This window comes from Anopheles aquasalis, chromosome 2 (genome assembly GCF_943734665.1).
Source record: "Anopheles aquasalis chromosome 2, idAnoAquaMG_Q_19, whole genome shotgun sequence".
Classification (NCBI taxonomy): Eukaryota; Metazoa; Arthropoda; class Insecta; order Diptera; family Culicidae; genus Anopheles; species Anopheles aquasalis.
In genome coordinates this window covers 84,415,647-84,435,646 of record NC_064877.1, presented here as the reverse complement: position 1 = coordinate 84,435,646, position 20,000 = coordinate 84,415,647, and the positions used below count along the sequence as shown (strand labels likewise).

At 48.1% G+C, this 20,000-nt stretch overlaps 6 protein-coding genes across 6 annotated transcripts in view; 2 read left to right on the top strand and 4 right to left on the bottom strand.

The window, feature by feature from the left end:
• Window positions 1-686, bottom strand: part of LOC126571456 (BLOC-1-related complex subunit 6) — a 1,594-nt gene extending 908 nt beyond the window's left edge. The window contains exons 1-2 of the mRNA XM_050229977.1: window positions 147-686; window positions 1-68 (exon numbers count right to left, since the gene is read on the bottom strand). The exon at window positions 1-68 is cut by the window's left edge and continues 470 nt beyond it. Of these exons, the coding sequence (XP_050085934.1) occupies window positions 1-68; window positions 147-459 (381 nt within the window). The 5' untranslated portion in view covers window positions 460-686. The remainder of the gene's footprint in view (window positions 69-146) is intronic.
• Window positions 687-1,249: 563 nt separating this feature from the next.
• On the top strand, window positions 1,250-12,137 carry LOC126571448 (S-adenosylmethionine decarboxylase proenzyme). Its single transcript, XM_050229968.1, has 7 exons — window positions 1,250-2,072; window positions 5,381-5,467; window positions 7,508-8,069; window positions 8,154-8,246; window positions 8,371-8,391; window positions 8,473-8,628; window positions 8,713-12,137. Exons 1-7 carry the CDS (start codon window positions 1,897-1,899, stop codon window positions 8,848-8,850), a joined length of 1,233 nt encoding a protein of 410 aa, XP_050085925.1. The 5' UTR covers window positions 1,250-1,896; the 3' UTR covers window positions 8,851-12,137.
• On the bottom strand, window positions 11,927-12,970 carry LOC126571464 (uncharacterized). Its single transcript, XM_050229987.1, has 2 exons — window positions 12,589-12,970; window positions 11,927-12,518 (listed from the first exon to the last, which is right to left on the bottom strand). The coding sequence occupies exons 1-2, from the start codon at window positions 12,919-12,921 to the stop codon at window positions 12,210-12,212; spliced, it is 642 nt and encodes a 213-aa protein (XP_050085944.1). The 5' UTR covers window positions 12,922-12,970; the 3' UTR covers window positions 11,927-12,209.
• A 261-nt stretch (window positions 12,971-13,231) lies between these two features.
• On the bottom strand, window positions 13,232-14,100 carry LOC126571459 (fibrinogen-like protein 1). The gene has a single exon (XM_050229980.1). The coding sequence runs from the start codon at window positions 14,050-14,052 to the stop codon at window positions 13,258-13,260; it is 795 nt and encodes a 264-aa protein (XP_050085937.1). The 5' UTR covers window positions 14,053-14,100; the 3' UTR covers window positions 13,232-13,257.
• A 549-nt stretch (window positions 14,101-14,649) lies between these two features.
• The window catches only part of LOC126571444 (6-phosphofructo-2-kinase/fructose-2,6-bisphosphatase 4-like), a 52,209-nt gene continuing 46,858 nt past the window's right edge, over window positions 14,650-20,000 (top strand). Inside the window, exon 1 of the mRNA XM_050229961.1 lies at window positions 14,650-16,697. Within this exon, the coding sequence (XP_050085918.1) occupies window positions 16,580-16,697 (118 nt within the window). The 5' untranslated portion in view covers window positions 14,650-16,579. The remainder of the gene's footprint in view (window positions 16,698-20,000) is intronic.
• Window positions 19,836-20,000, bottom strand: part of LOC126571445 (alpha-N-acetylgalactosaminidase) — a 38,359-nt gene continuing 38,194 nt past the window's right edge. The window contains exon 7 of the mRNA XM_050229964.1: window positions 19,836-20,000. This exon is cut by the window's right edge and continues 973 nt beyond it. The gene's annotated coding sequence lies outside the window, so the exon portion shown is untranslated.

Genomic DNA, 20,000 nt, shown 5'->3' with positions numbered 1-20,000 from the left:
TTCCGCCACAAAGTGTGTCATGTTACCGTCCACCCGGACTGTGCCCTCGAGATTGTACGGAAACGATGCTGTGCCGGGAAGAGACAAAGAGGAACTAAGTTAAGCGGAGGTAGAGCGTTAGACGCCTCTGGCGCCATGGCGCATACCTTTGCGGCTATCACAAACAAGCGAATCGGGTCGCTTCTTCGTTTGCGACGATGAGGAGGAGGATGATGAACCGTCCGGCTGGTTGCCGTTGCTAGTTCCACCGCCATCCGTTTCGTCGGTTCTGGGGCCCGTGAAAAGATTGTGGGTGTAGGCAATTTCGCTGTACGATTCCGTCATCGCTGGCGGTGGTTCATCTGGATCGTTAGCCTGGCCATCGGAGTACGCGTCATCCGTACGCGTTCCTTCTCCTCCGCTGCTCTGTTCAGCGACGAACGGATTCCGTCGGCCACGGTGATTCAGTTGCTCTGTCATGATGCTCGGTGCTAGCGAATAATCTACTAAACCTAAACGAACCCCTCCTGTTGCGTTTCCCTGGGGGAGGGAAATTTGAACTTTGCAATTTGACTAGACGGTGCCAGGGTTTTCCATGTTTCGACGAAAGAGACGGTACAACAACGAAAACTAACAGATTTACATGGCTTTGAAGGTCTTCCCTTGTGTCCTGAAAACCGAGAAGATCGACACAACAAACCCCTCCGCCTCTACCTCCTCCATTTGTTTTGATTCCCGCATCCTACCCCGAAACGTCAGAAACGTCGCACAAAGGGCTAAATTGTCTTACAGTTTTTATATAAAAATTGTTTGATCATATTTGATAACAGCTACTGAAAGGGGGGTAATAAATTATTGGCTGTTTGCTATTGGCGATTATTCTACGATTGTTTGCGGAGCCACTTACTCAAAAATCCATTAAACAGGTTATTCTAATTAAGAAGCACCGGGCTTTGCATTCTCTAGTGCCTCTGCGAAACAAATAATTTATTTTGTTGTTGCAAACCAATTAATTGGCCTAAAGGCCATGAGCTCACACAGGATGTTTACAAACTTTTGAATTAGTTCTCGAACGAATTATGCCTTCCACGACGAAACAGCGCTGATTGGCCATGGGCCACAACGTTGCTAATGGACTTTAGTTATGGTTTATTTGTTTACCCCCAAAATCGTAAACAAAGTTCCAATCGGCTTATTAATTTGTAGTTAATTTAATGAGCCTCAATTTTGACCGCCGGCTGTAGCAGCACGAGCCCAGAGCGGGAACGGCACGATCCGCCGGGCGAGGTTCCGAGCCAAACGGTTCCGCGAATTCGCCGCAATCCCGAAGTAGGCGCTGTTGCGTTCGGAAGTGTCCGAGGACCTCTCTCTCGCGGCTGATCATCGATTTTTCTTTGGCCCAGCGAAAGAAAATCGCTTTCCCTCATCCACTCCCCAGCGTGTGTGCGAGTGTGTGCTCTTGCTATTGCTGCAGCCTGCTGGGTTCACGGTGTGTGGTTTGCGTGGTTAGCGGAACCAGAATTTCGCGAAACAAAAGGCCCAAAGAAAATCGCATCAGCAGTGTGCGTCGCGCGCGCTTGGCCTTCTCTTTTTTGCTTTTCCCCCGCCCAGTGTCCTCAGTTTCTTCCACGTGTTTCGGCTGATTCCGCTTTAACGGCCACCGTTGTCGTCGCGAAGATTGTTCTAGACCAAAATCACACACATCGGGTTGCGTGCGTGGTGTGCGCGCGAGCGAGTGTGTGTCTCTCAACGAGAGGAGCAGCAGAAGATCCTTGCAGGCACCGCCAACCATCACGCTAGAGCCAGCGGCTATCTTTTGGCCGGTGCGATTTTCACGAAACCGTGTGTGAAAGTGTCCTGGAAGCTAGAAAATCCCGAGCACCGCCGATCTGTTGCTGCCTGAATCGGAGCTGAAAAATGGCCGAAACGGAGGACATAAGTAGTAGTAGTTGTAGCGGCAGTAGTAGCAACAATAGTAGCACCAGTGGCAGCAGAGAGGACATGCACTTCTTCGAGGGCGTGGAGAAGCTGCTGGAGATCTGGTTCGAACCGAATCCGGCCGACCAGAGTGCCGATCTGCGGAAAATTCCCAGGTAAGATCATCTCCCCCCCCCCCCCCCCCCCCCGGCGGAAAGCGGTTGAGGCTCACCGGCAAATCGCGCATCCTCCCCCAACCATCCGCCCCTCCCCGGATCGTGGTGAACAAAGCGAGGAGCAAATTTCCCTTTCCTTTGGCGTAGTGTAGTGGCGCTGGCAGGCCGAAGCATGGCTCTGTGTGCGTTTCCGGCGGTGGCTATGCTCTTTTCAAAATCAGCTGAACACTTTCGCCCGTTGCAGCAGCGTCTTGCAAGGTGACAATCGGCAAACACTTTTGCGCGGGCGCGTGTGTTGGTGTTGGCCGTACCGCAATTTTCGCACCGCCGACCGCCAATGTAGCCTGCTTTGGTTTTCCCTTTGGTCCCGGCGGCTAGCGAAAATGGGCGTGTGTATGTGGGAGCGGATCCTAGAAGGCGATCACGAGGAAAGCAAGAACAGATCCTTCGAGGACGTTTATCGATCGTGGAAGTTAAGCAGACCGAGGATGGGGACCGAGACGCCCGTGCGGTGCCCTGTATCCAGCCCAGACATTCCGGCAGACCAGCTGTGTTAGTTGATAGCGTCGCAGATACCGCACCTGCTCCCGGACGTGCTCTTCCACCGCCGCTCACATCGTCACCCGTACCACTTTTTTTGGGTGACAGCTCTCAGCTGTGTTGTTTGTTGGCCGAAAGCGACACCAACCCCGAGCGAGAGATAACTTATGTAATGCGGTTGGTGTACATTTTTATGCTTGGTCGTATTTATTTTTTGCAGAAACTTCCCTTACTCGCGTGAAAAGACGTGAGAGGAACGCTGTTCCCGGAGTTACCCGGAATGGTGAATCTATTTTTATGCTCTTCAAGGACATGCGTCGTATTTTCCATTGCGCCGCGTTACTGTGTGCCTTCCACCCAGCACCATGGGAATGTTCTTTGGTGCCAAAAGCGATTCCCGAAAACATTCCACTCCCTCCCTCCCTTCCTCCCTCCAACGGCTTCCACGGAAGGGCGCAGCACGTGCGCAAAATAGTTTGGTGTGCGTGAGCATACGCCCCGTTGCAGGTAATACCGGCGGTCTCTGTTCGGCCCAGGGGGTGTTCCAAGGTTGTCTGTTTATGCTATGCTGCTGCGGTAGCTCGAGAGGATTTCCTTTTCTATCGTTGGCTTCGTCGTTTCACGTGCTGGTCGCGTGAGTTTGCACTGAGGGGGGGCGGCATTCACACCACGGGCACGTGAATCCTTTCTTCTTTGATTGTGATGTTCACGATTTCGATGTGTGGCTCGATGTTTGCTTGATTCTTTCTCGAGATGTTAGTCATAGAAAAGAGTTGGCGTTGACATCAGCGTCTTACGTGTCCGAACTTGCCCACTTGGGTCGTCGCATGATTCATGAATTGCGATTTCCAGGATGTGCAGTCATTCGCGAGACAATTAGCAGCTGCATTATCGGAAGTAATTAATCGCGACGTGGAGGTGGACATCAATCGACCATTTCGCACCTGGTTTCCTGGTGGTTCAGGGCCTACTCGGCTGTCGGCTGCTCTCAAACCAGCAATTGGATGACCTCCGGGAACAGCAAAACCGGCCCAGAAATCGCAAAAGGCGTGTGTGGAAAGTTCCAGAACAAAGTTTCGAATCTCGAGGAATCGTTCGCACACGCACACTCCGCCAACCCGGCGAAACCCCGTTACTCACACTCATGTTTCGGATGTTTCGGGCGAATCCGGGGAGGAAGGCGACAAACTCGCCCGCTCGGCTGATAGAGGCCGGTCGGCCGGTGGGATTCCGATGATGCTGTTTGTGGGTTTAGTTAACTTAAACATGAGTCAGAAAGTCTATGGCATCATAGTTGCCGGTTGAGCTTACACAGCAGGCACGTTTCGCTTATTCCACCGCAGGTCTACTAGGATGCGTTCCGATAAGGCAACTTTTATGCTCTGGCAGGTTGATATGGGCCAGAATCACGGACCTGGTTTGCCGTTCATAATCTGCGCTTGTCTCTGTCAACGAACCGAGGCTTATCATTGAGTTTCCATGTCTGTCTGGTGGCTGCAGTGGACGCTGTACGCTGATTATACAGCTGATGCCGCCGGCTCGCCGTACGTCTCCGATCGAACGGTCAAAGGGCTATCATCAACCGGCGGCTTTCGCATCGACAACGCAAACCGGCTTCCGAGAGGCAGCTGCCGATGATGATCAGTACCACCACGTGGCGTTCGGGGGTTGACTAGCGTGGTGCTCTGGTGGGGAGAGATCAGCTGCTGGTGCAGGTGCCGGAATTGCGTCCATATATGACGCACATGCTTGATCCGTCCGGTTGTGCCCTACTTCATTGGTAAAAGGAGCGCGTTTCATGAAGGGTTTGAATGTTTTTTATATGAACCGCAGGTGTTCACATATGTTTCGCGAGAGTTGCTTGGATTTTAGTTTATCGATGGCTTTACTTTCGCTAAGTTACTTCTATCGAGCAGGGAACTAAGTTTCATTGTAACAGGACGCAGATCAATTGTCCATCCATTGTTGGACGGTGATGCCGCGAGCGATAAATATAATTATAGCTCCAATTAACCGTTGGTTCGATTGTATCGTGTCAGCTGTCGGAAGGAAATCATGCAAGCATATCAATCATCGCTTTCCAAAGTTCTCCACGAACACTTCAGCACACAAACTGCACGGCGACGTAATAAAGGAGATGGATTACTGTAAAGTGATAGGGTAAAGCGACAGGAAACAAGCTCGCTATGCTCCGTCAACTGTTTACAAAAAATGCTAACCGATGCAGTTATGCAACCTCTGCAAATTCTCGAATATCAGCACAACACACCCAGCCAGCCGGCCCTGATGGTGGAGCATCATTTTAATGCGATATGACGTTCGCAATTTTCATCCATCCAGAACGTTCTCCTGTTTCTAAAGAGCGCGATGGCAAGCCGGTGCCAAGAAGAAGTGTAGCGGTGGCAGCGCAATAGTTTGGCTTGCAACCGGAAACGCCCTCTCCCTGGGCGCGTGCCCATCAATGTAATGAGTTTCGTCGTATTCCTCCGCGGTTCTATCGGCTCTCGTGCGCGCTAGTTTGAATCTGAAATCAGAATTTGACCTTGAGTTGAGAATCTCCTGCTCCACACACTTTTTCCTCGATCCCGGCGAGTGCATCGGCGCCACAATACATTCCCAGCAAAAGGGGTAGGCCATGGGGATGTACTACTCGCTTACATAATCGATTTTTGTCGGTGCTTTGTTGGGCCTCTGCTCTGTCCTGTTAACTGTGCTGCCATTTACACACTTTTTATTGAGCTCCTTTTTTCTCTCTTTTTTCATTACAGACCGATGTGGGATGCGCTGCTGAAGCGGGTGCGGTGTGAAATCATCAGCTTCACCAGGAACGAGCAGATCGATGCTTACGTGCTAAGGTACGGTAACATGCGCCTGCCTTGGTGGTTCCCCGAAACCAAAGGCAGCATTTTTCATTTTAACTCTATGCTCTCTTGTATAATGTCAGTAGGCCACGGGGTGTTTAATGGCGATGATTATTGGTTGAAACGAATCTGTTGTTGTTTCAGTGTCATCAAACATATCAATCTACTCTCAGTTTTTTTACTCGAATCAACTCCTCACTCTCGTTCAAAAATAATCTCCCAGCTATATAGCGTGCATCTCTCGGATTAGACGCCTTTTTGGCTTCAAACAAACGGTACGAAAACAAGCTGTTTCTCGTTCTGCGCGCAGGGTATCCCGGCGGTATCATCTGGGTGGCTGGCTGGCTGGCTGGCTGGCTGGCTGGTCAACATGAACAGCTGTGAGAGGCGGCGGTGTTTTTGAGATAATTTTTAGCACAAAACACACACATTCCTCTACTACTGCAGTCTCTCTGCCTCTTTCCGTGTGGATTTCCGTTCGCTACATTCGTTCCGTTAGCATGTCTCTTACCTCTATCTAGCGAATGCGACCCGGTGAACCGTTTATTTTTATCGTACTGTGCCTATTTTCATGAGGGAAATAGAGGAAAAGGAAAAGATGCGCGCACTTCAGCGGTGGAAATGTTGTTGTGTACCAACAGAATTACCCGCAAATTCGCGGATACTGGCGACTACTAGATGCCGATGGTCAATGCCTTGTATAACACCGTTGGCAACCGTGTGTGCGCAGAACGTCCATACACGGTTCGCTCACTCACTTCTTAGCGACCAAGTGATGCTATACGATGTCATTACTTATGTATACGACCAGCATCCCAAACCACCTCATCCATTCAACCATCGTCCGGCAGTGTCCGGCGCTCTTGACCTCGCAGTTGGCCCCACCGCAATGTTGCCTTGGCTTTGCGAATTGACGAAATTGGTTGCAGCACCACCGGCAAGCTCTCTAGAAGCGAACCAACGTCACCATTCTCGTCCGTGCGCTGGCAATCGTTCACCGGGCTAGGCAAGTTCAGGGACTTCAGGGAGTGTCGTTCAACGACCTCGCTGGGTTTCGTTTGTCATTTGGATTGTTGCTAAATTACAGCCGGAAACCCCGTTTGCCCGTGCTAGGGCAGACAGATAGCGGTGGAAGCATCTCGCATGCCCTTGAAGTATGCGCCGATTACCGCGTGCGACCGACGGGAAGCTTTGGAAGAAATGTTCGCGAAACTTTTCGACCGATAACCATTTGAACCACTTTAAATTATGATTTCGGCGACCGGTCGACCAATCTATGCGGGAGCGCGTGCGAAGCGATCAACGCGAGTTCTACGGGGGGGTTATTATGCTTATCAACCGAGCAGCCCGGTTGATAACCCCATAAAATTTTAAATTCTGTTCATGCTTCCGCGGTAATATTTCTAGCTTTTTGGAAAGATTACTGTCCGATTTGCATGTGGATCTTCAAGGACATTCTGCTTTTGATTTGTCTGCTTCTTTTTTTCTTCGCTTCTCCGTTGTCTTTAAGCGTGAGCTTTGCTCTGGGTTGTAGCTGTTCATTGATGGCCGTGTTTTTGAATCATTTGCGATAGTAACACGATCAGGAGCGGTGTCTCGTATGTCAGGGCGGCCAGCAACAGAATGATAAGGGGGTCGGTTAAGGTCTACCGAGGATGTTCGAGACGGCAATTAATAACGTCGGCGGGATCGAGCTCCAATCTAAACTGCCCTATAGGAATTGCTGTGCTGCTGGTGGTCAATTATGCAATTCCCTGAGAAATGTAGCACTGCCGATGAGATCTAATGATTGGCGTTGTTGGGTGTTCCATTTGAAAACAAATTGTAAATCGAAATCGGGATGATTTCTAGAAGCTCACAGCTTGATCATTTATGCGTCTATGAGGATCACGCAACGGCAGCATTAATGTTGAGATTGAATTGAATCTTGTATCACAGAGTATTGATTAAAGTTTCATGTTTAGCTTCTTTAAATCGATACATTAACTTAAATATAGTTTTAATCATTGTTTAATTATCTCCATATCACAACAGCGAAAGCAGCATGTTCGTGTCGAAGCGCCGCTGGATCCTGAAGACTTGCGGTACGACGACACCGCTGGAGTGCTTCGAGCCGTTGCTGCGCCTGGCGTACGAGATCGCTGGATACAACGAGATCGAGGATCTGTTCTATTCGCGCAAAAACTACAAGCGCCCGGAGCTGCAGATTTCTCCGCATCGCGGGTTCGAGGAAGAGGTTGGCTTCCTCGATCGCTACTTTGACGATGGGCGCGCCTACAGCCTGGGTGCGATCAACCGCGACTGCTGGCATCTGTACACGATGAGCCGCGGGGGAGGGGGCTCTGATGTTCTGAAACGCAACAGCCACATTCATCTGCTGTACCAGAACGGGCAGCAGGAGCTGCCGTACGAGCTGATGGAGCAGCCGGCCGAGCAGCTGCAGGAAGCTGAGCTGCAAATGCTGGAATCCGACATGATGATGCAGCCGCTGCCAGACCCTGACCAGACGATCGAGATCCTCATGACGGAGCTCGATCCGAAGGTGATGGCCATCTTCACGAAGGAAGAGTGCAGCACGGCCAACGAGGCTACTGAGGTACGAGGCGATCGTTTATCAAGCGAACCACCTCCTTATCCTGGTCGCATGTTAATGAATTCGTTTTCCCCTTTTTTTCTGCAGAAATCGGGAATACATCTTCTCATTCCTGGCATGGTCATCGATGATTATCTCTTTGACCCGTGTGGCTATTCCATGAATGGCATTTCGAAGAGCGTACGTATCATATCCGATTGTGCAACGGGACGGGATTGTGCATCGCGAAAACTATAACGTAAATCTGTCTTTTTCTTCTATTCTTTTTGCTCCATTACTTGCTCCTGGACTGTCGTGCCTGTAGTGCGGCAAAAAGTATAAGGAGGTACGTATTTCGGTTTGAGATTTCTTTTCCTCAAATGGAATGTTTTGTTGACTGTTTCGATTTCCTCTCCGCACCTGCCAGGGATGCTACATGACCATCCACATTACTCCGGAGCCGCAGTTTTCGTACGTGAGCTTCGAGAGCAACATCGCGTCCTCGGCGTACGCCGGGCTGATTTCGCGCGTCATTCGCACCTTCCAACCAGGGAAGTTTATTGTTACCGTATTCGCTAACCAGGTACGTTATACGATAGCCCTCGAGAGAGGTCGAGAAATGGTGTCTCAATGATTGTTACGTGTGTTTTTGTTTTTGCATTTACAGACATCACCGGCCGCTAATGCGAACCGTGAGATCGAGAATCTCGGCACGATCGATCAGTGGAAGCGTCGCGATATTCAATATTCTCGTGTGTCGGGCTACGACCTTACGTACGCCCAGTACTGCAAATACCCTAGCTGAGGTTTACCGTGCCCGGCTCCTGTGTTAGGAGCTTCCCCTCTTTCCCTTTCCTTCACTCCCGCTTCCTTACCCCGCGCGACGTCTGATGCGTTCTCTGACGATCACGCTCTTCCCTTTCCCCATCTTCTCCTTCATACCGGTGATCCCCCGGAGAAGAAGAAGCTAGCTCAGCAACAACTTCCACTGCAGTTGCCGCAGCAGCTAGGCCACGCTAAACGGGCACCGAGTGCGGTCACTCCTTCCACTACTGCTGAAGCGAGTGCTAATATTACCGCTACTACTTCCTCCACGTCATCCAACGCATTACCCTTGATTGTGGCGTTCGTGCAGCTTTGCTTTAACATCATTCTGCCCATGACCATGACCTCCGGGAATGCTGGCACTGGTACTACGAGCAGCTCGGATGACAAAGAAGAAGCTTACTGTAAGCGTACCCGACAAGCAAACTTGATCACCACGGGCAGCGAAATGGAGCGTTCGGTTTCCCACGCAGCGGACACAGAAGAGCTCCCATCTAGCGATGCGATGCAGTGCGAATCCTGCGAATGGATGCAACCAACGGCACAGCAGTTCCTCGATGCTCCAGCAAACAATACCGCCGATTACGACGAACAACAGCAGCAACAGCTCCATTTCTACGGTCAACTACGCAAACTACTCGATCTGCCGTTCCTGTTTGCGATCTGTTTCGCTCAGCTCATCTCGTTCGTGCTGGTGCTCAACATCGAGGAATGCTCTCCGCTGGTTCTGTTTTCTTGGTGGCGTAACAAGATATCCTGAAACTGACTGGCTGCCGCCACCGTCACTACCGGTGGCGTCGTACGACGGCGCCTCTGTTTTCAGTTTTGATTACTATCGCGACCACTTCCAGCACCACGTCCACCAACACCATCGTCAACAGCAGTATCCATGGCAACATCGCCATCGTATTGTTGCACGCGGTGCGATGCCGATCACTATGTTGGTTATTATTTCTCCAATAATAATAATATTAACGATAGTAATCGTGCGGCCATGGTTGCGTGGAGCAGCAAGGAGAAAGAAGAATTTAAAAAGGATGATGCGTGCGTTTTGTTGCTTAGCGCTATAGGCACCAACTATCGATGCATCCCGTCGTCTTTGCCGTTTCTTTTAGAATGTTTGTCGACCAGCATGGCCAGCTCGACTACCTATAGTCACGCATTAAGCCAATACTTCTTGCTGATCCAAGTGCCGGCTGGTATTCATGTTGCCGTCAGTACCACACGACAGCGGCGAAGAAGGTGGCCGATTGGCGAGCATAAAAGACGGCCAAAGACCGGGCGCAACCCAGCGCTAGGGGAAGAAAAACCAGTTGTAGCTTTACCTTCAATACCATCACCTTTTCCACCAACAGAAGTGACACAATCCGTTCCAAACGATACCTACACACCAGCGACTTCGAGAGCCAGCTGGTACGGTGGGAAACAGCACACCGCTTGCTCGAAGCCGGTATTACTCCGGGATTGTGTTATTTTTGCCTTCCTCATCTCGCTGGATGTGTACTCGTAGCATCTGCTTTCGCCTATGCTTGACTATCCTGCTGGGCAAGGTGGGCGTGCGGTGGTGTGTTGTGAAGCAAGATAGCATTTTTGGAAAAAGAAAGTTGGCCACCGATGATGACACGCAAGGTCAATTTTGTCTCATTCCCGTCTCCATTCCCATCCGTTACTTGTCCTTTTGTCTTTTCGTTTCGAACACAATCAATGTCTAACTCGTCTTCGGAGATTCGGTGAGCTGTTTCGTCTCCCAATCTCGCTACCTATAGGCGATAGCACTTTTAATGGAGAGTAGAGCTAAACAAAACACAGAAACATGAATAGTGCACCCTTCGATGGTTTATAAACATATAGAGAGTCATGTTCATAGAACAGTTCAAACAGGAATAGTGTGTTTTACTGAATAGAAGCATCATAAACTAATGAATTTAAATGCAAATCAGTGGAAGTAAAGAGAGAGACAAAGAGCAACCCGATTACGAGATTACGACCAATCTCTCAATGATAAAAATTACATTAAAAAGGAACTATTGCAAACTAATCTGAGACAAAAAATGCTGAATGATTGATTGAAGCACAAAAAAATACTATACAATAAAAGGGTTTATTATACTAGAAGATAAGTTAAGGTTCAGGTTCAGATTACGCTAGGAAATGGTAGCGGTAAAAAAAAAACGGTTGTTCAAAAGACTAGTTTCTCTATTTTTATCTTATAGATCATTGCTTAAACCGCGCTACATAGCTTCATGCTGAATTCGTAGGAAAATACGAAAAAGCTGCAAGAGCACGAGCAGCAGCGTAGTGAAAGTTCAAGCATTAGATTTTAACCCCTTCATATATGTTTTGAATTGAACGCTAAGTGTAGCAACACTTTAGCACAACATACTTCCAATCGTGCATCAAGCACGTGGTAATATTACAATTAATTTTTATTATGCGTTTTATTTCACTTCTATTCTTTTTGTTCTATTATTTTTCTTAGTCGTAACTATTTTCTTTAATAAACTCGAAAGATGTTTTGTTTGATTAGGAAACTTGGGTTGTTTTTCATTATTTGAATCGTTAGTTAGCAAATCGCGAAGAAGAGAATGAAAGAAGCGAAGAACCGAAAAAAGTGTGCGCAGCAATTGCCGACTGAAAGTGTGGGATCCAACTCTATATTCTTAACTTTACTGCAGAAACCCTTTCGATACAGAATGATAATCTGGGTGTTTTAAAGAAGGGTAGAAAGTCATATTTGGAACTTCCAACTCGGAGGATTATAGTGAATAGCGCCAATTGTATGTGATCCGAAAGATATGCGTTGTCGCGGAAAGAGAGTCTCTCTGAAAGTAGCATTTGGCCAAAACTCGGTCGATCGATACGCACCAAGGCCAATTTGAAACGAATGTTAACAGACTGGATCGCGGGATGCAGAGACCAGGGTGGTAATTGAGGCCTGTCCGTGGTCACGGTTCTTGCCATTTCCAGAAAGAGGGTGGACACTGGTCTAGTGAACGTTTAGAATCGCTGTGATGATGTAGAAAGTGACGACGAGGGAAAGGATTAGAGATCAATGCTACTCGAAAACAAAATTATATTTGAAGACATGAATTACACAAAACATTCACATTCAATGATAGATTGCACTCCCACAGCGCAGGGGACAAACCTAGGAGCAGGTCCCATTTCCAAAAGAACGATTTAGATTCATTGTTATATCCAAAAGCCCAGTTGCAAGCAGGCTATCTCAGTCGCAACGGAATTAATAAAAATGCTCAATACGCGTTACATTCGTGTTCTCCATATCTCTCCAGTCTTATAGATGGCCAGCGATAGCTTTCCTTCCGAAGCAGCCCACAGCTAGTGCTCGGTATCGGTCAGGGCAAAGACGCGCATGATATTTTCGAAATTGTTCCACCCATCGCCTGCGGCTGCACGTGGTAGTGGGAGTGTTGGAATGTACGGCTGAAAATCGTGCGAGAAGCGAGGAATTGGTTTCAGATAGTCGCTGAGCACCGGTTCTCGTGTCGTCTCCTTTTTATCGTGAAACTTGGTTCGATTCTTCAAAGCAACCCGTGGTTCCGGGAGCAGCACAGAATCGTTAACGTTGACGGGCGTTAGTGCCTTGAAGGTACGCTCGTCGTACTGGTGGTTCAGCTTTTTGGTGATCTGAAGATAGTAAAAGGGGTTTAAATTAGTCATTAGTAGCGTCCTCGATTGGTCCTGATCGCGCCATTACCTGAGCTTTGACGAACTTCTTGGTTCGTGGCGTAAGTTGTCCGATGTTAGTGATGGGTGCTGTGTGTGTTCTCCGAACTGTTTCTATTTGTTTGCTCACTCCCAGAGTCGAGTGGAGCTCCGGTTGTTTGTACTTATTAGTCGCTGGCGCTTGCTGGTTTGCGGTAGGTACTGCGTTTTTGAGGATCGAGCGAGCGATCGGAGGTGGATGCGAGCCCTCGTGTTGGGCGTCGTTTGGGGCTTTCAGCACTTTAGCGCCCGATTTGGAGAGCGGAATGTCCACATTATTGAGATATTGCTTTTGTTTGAACGATTTGTGTTTCTTTAACGGCATCACAAGAATTTGAAGAACAAAAGTGGAACTGGAAACGGGAAAACGGGTCCTTAAACGGTGCGCACAACAAAACACAAATCAAAACAAAGCAGTCGGGAACCCCCTTGGTCGTTTCAAGCGTTTTTTTTGTTTTGCTGAAGCGTTGCAAGCGTTTCTGTAAAACTTGAAACCAACGGTTTTTTGGAGCGAATGGGCAACAGCAATTAACGATGAATTTTACTTAAAACGACTCAAACCTTTGGGGCTTCTTCCTCATCTACTCATCTTTATTTTCGATAACTTCACCAATGATAAATTAGAGAGTTGGCCTTCTGTGCTTGTCACTGATATTGAAGATCAATAGGGGCGAATCATCATTCTTGTATGGCTCAATCCAGTCCTATTGTTCGAGAAACCATCCCACAATATTCCGTTTTCATCGTTGGTGTTTCTTGTGTACAGTCCATTCAGGAACGCTTGAAAACAGTTGTTGAACCACCAACCTCCTTCCCAGTCTTCTGCACAGTGGTTAAGGATTGTTTCATCGTTGTCCTGATCTTTTGTGGAAAACTTTATTCCAACGTGTCCCCTTAGCGAATCAGCAGCTGTTCCACTGTGTTTTCCTAGTGTGCTTAGCTTATAAGCCTGCTTGTCGAATCCAATGGCAAACGAATCGTACTTTGCGTATTTGTAATTACCCTTGAAGTCCTTCATCTCTACTAGCAGCTCGCAATGGTATTGCTGCGTAAACTGCCGAATTAGTTTTAGACCCAACCACATCTCCCCGTCGACTTGGCCGAATCCGTTTTCGTAATCGTTCCAGTCTCGATTGAAGTTCAGCCTTCCATCCTTGCGGTGTTGAATGATCATCCATCCTCCGTTATGCGCCTCTTGCTCGCAGTAAGCTTGGAATGAGTCGTACCAACGGTTACTGCCACTGATATTATATATTCCTGATACTTTCTCTGTTACATTTTTGCATGTCGGTATACTGTTCGCAGGATTATCTTGTCTTTTCCTAATTCCGAAATCTTCTCTCATTTTTTTATTCTCTTTGTCAAAATCCGCTTCCTGCAAGTCGTAGCCCATAACTTTCGGCAACGATGATGCAGCTATGCAAGACACAAGAATCAACCGGAACATCGAGGACATCTTGGAAGACCAACGGAACCAAACTTGTGTTGTCGTTGAGGACCACTGTTCAACTGCGGTCCAAATGGAATTGTCAATCTTTTATATATGGTTGGTTAGAAAAAAACCGTAGCAAAGAACATACCAGAAACAGATAAGGGACTGATTAAAACGAATGAGCAACCGGATTTTTCTTGTGGCATTGTTCAAATTTGGGTTTACTGCAAAGTATGCTTGCAATGTATCAAATACTGCTCCTCCAACTCGGTGATCACAGCAAACATCGAAGGATGCGATCACACGCTGGCACCGGCTCAGACCGGCTTACTTTGATACTTTGTACCCCTATCAAGATCGCTGTGTTTGGGATGGGTCACACTCTACACGCATTGTTGTGCTGATCACCGCGTTCGCTGTTCCTATGAATTCTATGCGCCATGGTCACCGTTTGAATAGAATCTTCTTAAGTGGACGAAGGCGAATGCGAGCGATGCGCAACCACACATCACCACTACCTCGTTTGCCGACTGAACACACATCAATGCTGCGATCCTACGATGCCCGAGTCCGAGCCAGCAGCCTTCGCCCATTGGTCAGGGATTATTTTTAACCATTCGTAGTTTGTCCTCTCGAAAGACGTTAATTTGGTCGCTCGAAGCAATATCTTCAGTTTGCAAAAGTTACCGGTATCACCGTTCCGATTTGTGTTACGTACCGGGTGTTAGATTGAGACATACAGTGATCTTTGTAGAAAGGTGACGATCATCATACGGGTGGGAAAATTCCCGATTAATCACGCGTTAAGGGACCAGTCACGCAGCAGCGAGCCAAAAGACACCGATATTAAGCTGGCTTTAACGCAGCGCAACGCAGCAGCGGGCCCTAGTGCACCAGCATTGCCACCGTACTGCCGTGCCGGGCGTCATGAACGTTTTGGTTTGAGAAAACTGATCGAACACACTTCGTCCGACCATTTTAGTGAATAGCGAAGCTTCCTAAACCCACGCGTTGGTACCGTGAATAGAACGAGGTTAAGGCTGTCCTGTGTTGCTTTAAATAATTGTTCGAAGGCAAAAGGACCAAGCTGTGTTTGTTATTGTCCCGCGCATCACCGTCCTCCCGTGGTGTATCCTGCTTCTGGTGGCATTCGATCGTTCGGAACATTCACCATAGGCCAGTTCCATGGTAATCAGTGATTAGGTTTGACCTACTCGCCCTACTCCATCGGGGTGTGCCTAGTGTGCCACGCGCGTTGACTGCAACGTGAGAGCAATACCAACGACGTCGTGTTTTGTATTGTGCGCCCCTCCAGCGTGCTCCGTTCATCTCCAATCTTATCGATCGGCTCCAGGAGCCCAGGAGCCCAGAATCCCGCTCTCACAACACACCAATTCCGGTCGTCCTCCGGTCGTATCAGCTGAGCGGTCGATTATCGTCCAAGGAATATGCGGCGGTGCGTTTGATCGGAAACCGGCGGAACGGCAAAGAGCAGCAAAGAGTTAACAACCTTGCCGATGGTCAACTAGCTGCCGGAGCCAGCTCTCTGTTCTGAATAAGTAGAGTCCAACAAGGCCCGCTCGCCACCAGCATCAGCCACGCGAACATGTGTTGATTCTCGTTCGATTGTCGCGTTTGGCGCCACTACATTCACATCACAAAGCACCAACAGCAGCAGCAGCAGCAGCAGCAGGTTGTGTGGCAACGTGAACCCTACCGGACGGTTAGTTGTTGTGTAGTGTCCGCTGCAATCGCTGCGAGTGTAGTTTAGTGCGCGTGCCTGGCCGCCCGGAAAAAAGGAGTAGCAGAGAGCGCGAGCGTTATTGCAAAAAAGTGCATACAGAGCCACGATCTGAAAGTGCATCTTTGGCACTGCAACACGAAAGAGAGAGAAAGTGAGAGAGAATCTAATTCGCGAGGAAGTGCATTTTCTGGAGAACGGTTCCCGCGAATCAGCTGCTGTAGCCCTCTCGTCCTCGATTCAGTAAACAACGGTCCGGGCACCACTTGTTTTTGGTGTCGAAATCGAACTCGAACTGTTTAGTGTCCTCCACTTGAGTCCCTCGGAAAAAAAGGAAAAGAACGTTATCACGAGCAGTTCATGTGTGTTTGCACTTTGTTTTCCTCTCAAGAATAACATATCTGTGACCCCGTATTTTAAGTGGAAGAGTCCCGCGCGACAACAACGGCAGCGAGTGAACCATCGGATAGGTCAAGCACGTTTTGTCGTCCTTGGAGGCCTGTCCCTCGCCGCCGACAGACGGCCATTAGCGGAAACCAGCTTTGCTGTTGCGACAACTACAAAAAAAAAAACACCACCAGCACCAGCGCGCGTTAGAGCGTTGCCCGAGAGGACGTAAACAGGAAGTAATCTCTTGTACCGCGGCAACTTACCTTTCGCACCGGAACACCTTGCATCTTAAGTGGTCGAACTCGACTCGCGAGAGAACCTTCGGTGACCGCTGTAATCGCACAAATCGCAGGTGATTTGCAAGCCCATTTTCAACAAAAAAAAAAGATCGATTCGCGACCAATCCGCGGAGCAGCTGATATGGCACCCATTGCCACAACGAACGGTCCGAAGGAGGAAGTGCTGGCGCAGGGTGGCGAAGAGACGCTGACACGCCATGCCGATGCGAAACAACACTACTATACGACACCGGCGAACCGTAAGTGACCATGACCATCCGTTTCTAATCTGTTTTCTGTTCCGGTTTTTCGCTGATCCCAGGAGAACGTTATGTGTGAACCGGATCAGTATCAGTTGGTGCCACCAAAAGGGGTCCCTGATTCATACTGTCACGTCAAATGGGAATTAGGAGAATCCGCTGAGCTTGCACGTCCAGTTGCGTGGAACTTTCCCGAGCAAAACGTGACGCCATGGTTCGCGGATGCATTGACGTGCGAATTGACGGACACTATCAAGCTGATCAAGGGTGATAAGATCGGCCCTTGGGACTGTTGTGAATGGTTACATCAGCCGTGCGCAGTGCGATTGGGATCTTTAAACTTTCCACCTTATTATTGGGAATCCCAGGCGAAATAAGTCTTTGCTCTAAATCCTTCGTCAATATGGTGATTACTTTAAACGTATATTCCCCCAATTAGAACGTAAGGGGGGTTTTTATGGTTTAGTAATTAGATTGAGGACATGATCAAGCACTTTACTGGGCTTTGTTCTGTAGCTAACCTGAAGTGCTATGAAGCTGCAAACGATTCTTTTAATGAATTTGCATCATTCGTTAGTTGTCGATCATGACTAACTCAATCCCATTTCCAACTTAACGAATGCTACGCTCAGTACGTCCCCAAAAAAAAGTTCTGGAATGTGTGCCGATTGATCGCATGTGTTGATCAACAGAAATTGAAACCACATACCGCGAGGTCATACTAATAAAGAGCTACAGCAACGATTGCCTTATTGGTCACGGTCAAATGCAAAAAGCCATGCCGTTCCAATGATTAGAATGCTTCCAGAACAGTTCTAATGCCCAGCAAGGGATGGGGAAGCAAGGTTCTTTGCAAAATTTACCGGCCACAGGTTGGTCTCAATGTGCCTCGTGTCTGTTGACGTCACAACGTTAGCGAGACACTCCTCCAATTTTGTGAGGTCGTTTATTTTGGGGCGGCTCTTCCTCCTTGCTTCCTCAGTTATGGTTTTGTTCTTCTCGCACGCGCCGACACTGTCTGTGCGGCGAAAATATACGTCAGCAACCAATGAAATCGAGAGTTTTTTTTGCACCCAGCATGCTGTATCCCCCCCGGTGGCCACCGGAGGTCCCCCCCTGTGGCCATCGGGGCGATGATTTGCTAAATATAAAATATAATTCGTTTTGCTTTTACGGGTCATTTGATTACTTTACACAACAGGCGCTTCCGAGGCAACAGATAGCAATTCGCGTGACGCGCAATGTGGCCGATGTTGATTTTCTTGCAATATTTATGGTCCCATGCGCCCCTTCCTTTCTGCGTGAGCGAATGGATTGGGTAAACAGATCCATTCGGTGTCGTTATCTGTTGGGGAGATAACCTCAATTTTGGCACCGCTAATTGATTCGTCTAGGTGTTGTTGGGTGGTGTTTGGTGGTGACGATTGTAATGATAGCGTTTGCGCATAGGAATCGCTGCGAAACTGGTGTAAGGAGTCCATATGGATGGTCTCAGTGAGTAATTGAACAATCGGCAATCATCAGATACTTTTGGATGTGGAAAAAGGGATTTTTAATATGAAAGAAAAGATAATATTAAATTATTCGCTAAAATATTGGATTTTGGATTGTTGACTACCAAGCATTCGATCGTAAATAAAAAAATACTATTATTCTTAGCACCTTCACAGTTCTAGGAGCCTAGAACAGAGCCCGATGAGATAACAAAGGGAACCAACATTGTTGACGCTCATCTATCTCCCATCTAACGATGCTGTAACCACGATCGTGTCGGTTGCGATTCTGTTACATATTCATTAAGTATCCCAACCGTGCCTATCGCCTGTACACCTGTTTGCAATCCATTCCATTGCTAACTGCCCGATAGCAGCAGGCTCCCGGAACATGGCAACAACATGGTGTTGTCTTTCTGTTCGTATGATTCATTAAAAACGTTAGATAATGATCTAGCTTGAGGTGTTAAAGCGAAAGCCATTAACCTAGACTAAACCTCCCTGGAGACATCCACGAGGAAACACCTGTTCGCTTCTATTCTCTGCACCATCATCTGGTGGCTTCGAGACAGCTTGCACTACCAGGGCGGACGAGAACGTTGTTTTGGTTGCTGGTTAGCATTCATCCTCCCTTTGTGGTACTTTCTGATTAGCAGGCGGCAGTCAAGAGAGTCGTGCTCCTCGTGATGGTTGGTTGTTGGTTAAAAGGGAATCGGTCTCAGCATGTTAATGTTGCCATCACGTACGGGATATTTTTAGCAACTGATAAATAATTTATTTATGCCGCAAACGAAACGGTTTTCCAGTGCAGAGAAATCAAATCATTGGTTTCTTTCAGACACCATCGAATAGATGATCCACCTTATGCAAACCTGGCCGCACTATAGCATCTTGAAGTAGTTGGAAAGGAAAAAGAGTAGAAACTACACGTGGTGCCCACTCGTAACACTATCAACCATCTCGACTTTTGACGATAAGGGCGCTCCCGATGCAAATAGAAGGACATTCGAAATTATGTTTGTAAACCGACCCAACCGGATCTGCTCCCAATCAATCGAGAATCGAGTGTCGTTCGGCTCACGTGAACTGCTCTAGCCTCTAGCTCTGTCGTGAGCGAGAAAAACAACATTATTTTATTGTTTTTTGATAAGGTAATTTACTGTCGTTAATAGGATTGCCTTTACTGGGAGTGGGTTGGTTTGGAGGCCGATGGAGGCGCACATGTTTTGTGATTTACTTCGCGAGTTGATTCGCGCTGCGCACTCGTGTGCACTTGCACTTTGGAACGCCGGACCGTGCGCTATACCGCCATAATTCAATCAACTGTCGGCTAACGTGGGTGTGTTCGCGGTTACAGAGTTCGTTACACGGACTTTGAACGGCACTTGTTCGTGCCCTGTACGGATTGCAGCGGCGACGATCGTCTGGATGCATTCCATTTTTCTCTTCTTCCATGGCGGTCGCGATGGCGCAATGGATAGATTGTTTCGATTACGACATTGCATCGAGGAAGAGGCAGAACATCTTCTAGACAGTTTCTTGATAAGATTAACGCTTCACTCTTCATTAAGATGTGCCAAGAACGTCCCCTCCGTTAAGATGTGTCAAAAACAACAAGAGATATCATTACACTAGAGCGGTGTGGTTGTTGTGTAAATTCTATCTTTATTTGATACTTCGAATTGATTTACTTTTTGTAATAATGGGAACTAGAAAATTAAAAAAAAACACACACACTCACACACAGATTTGTGCGCACGATCTGCTCGATCGCTCGATCAAATATTGCGTGTCGTCCTGGAGTCAGTTC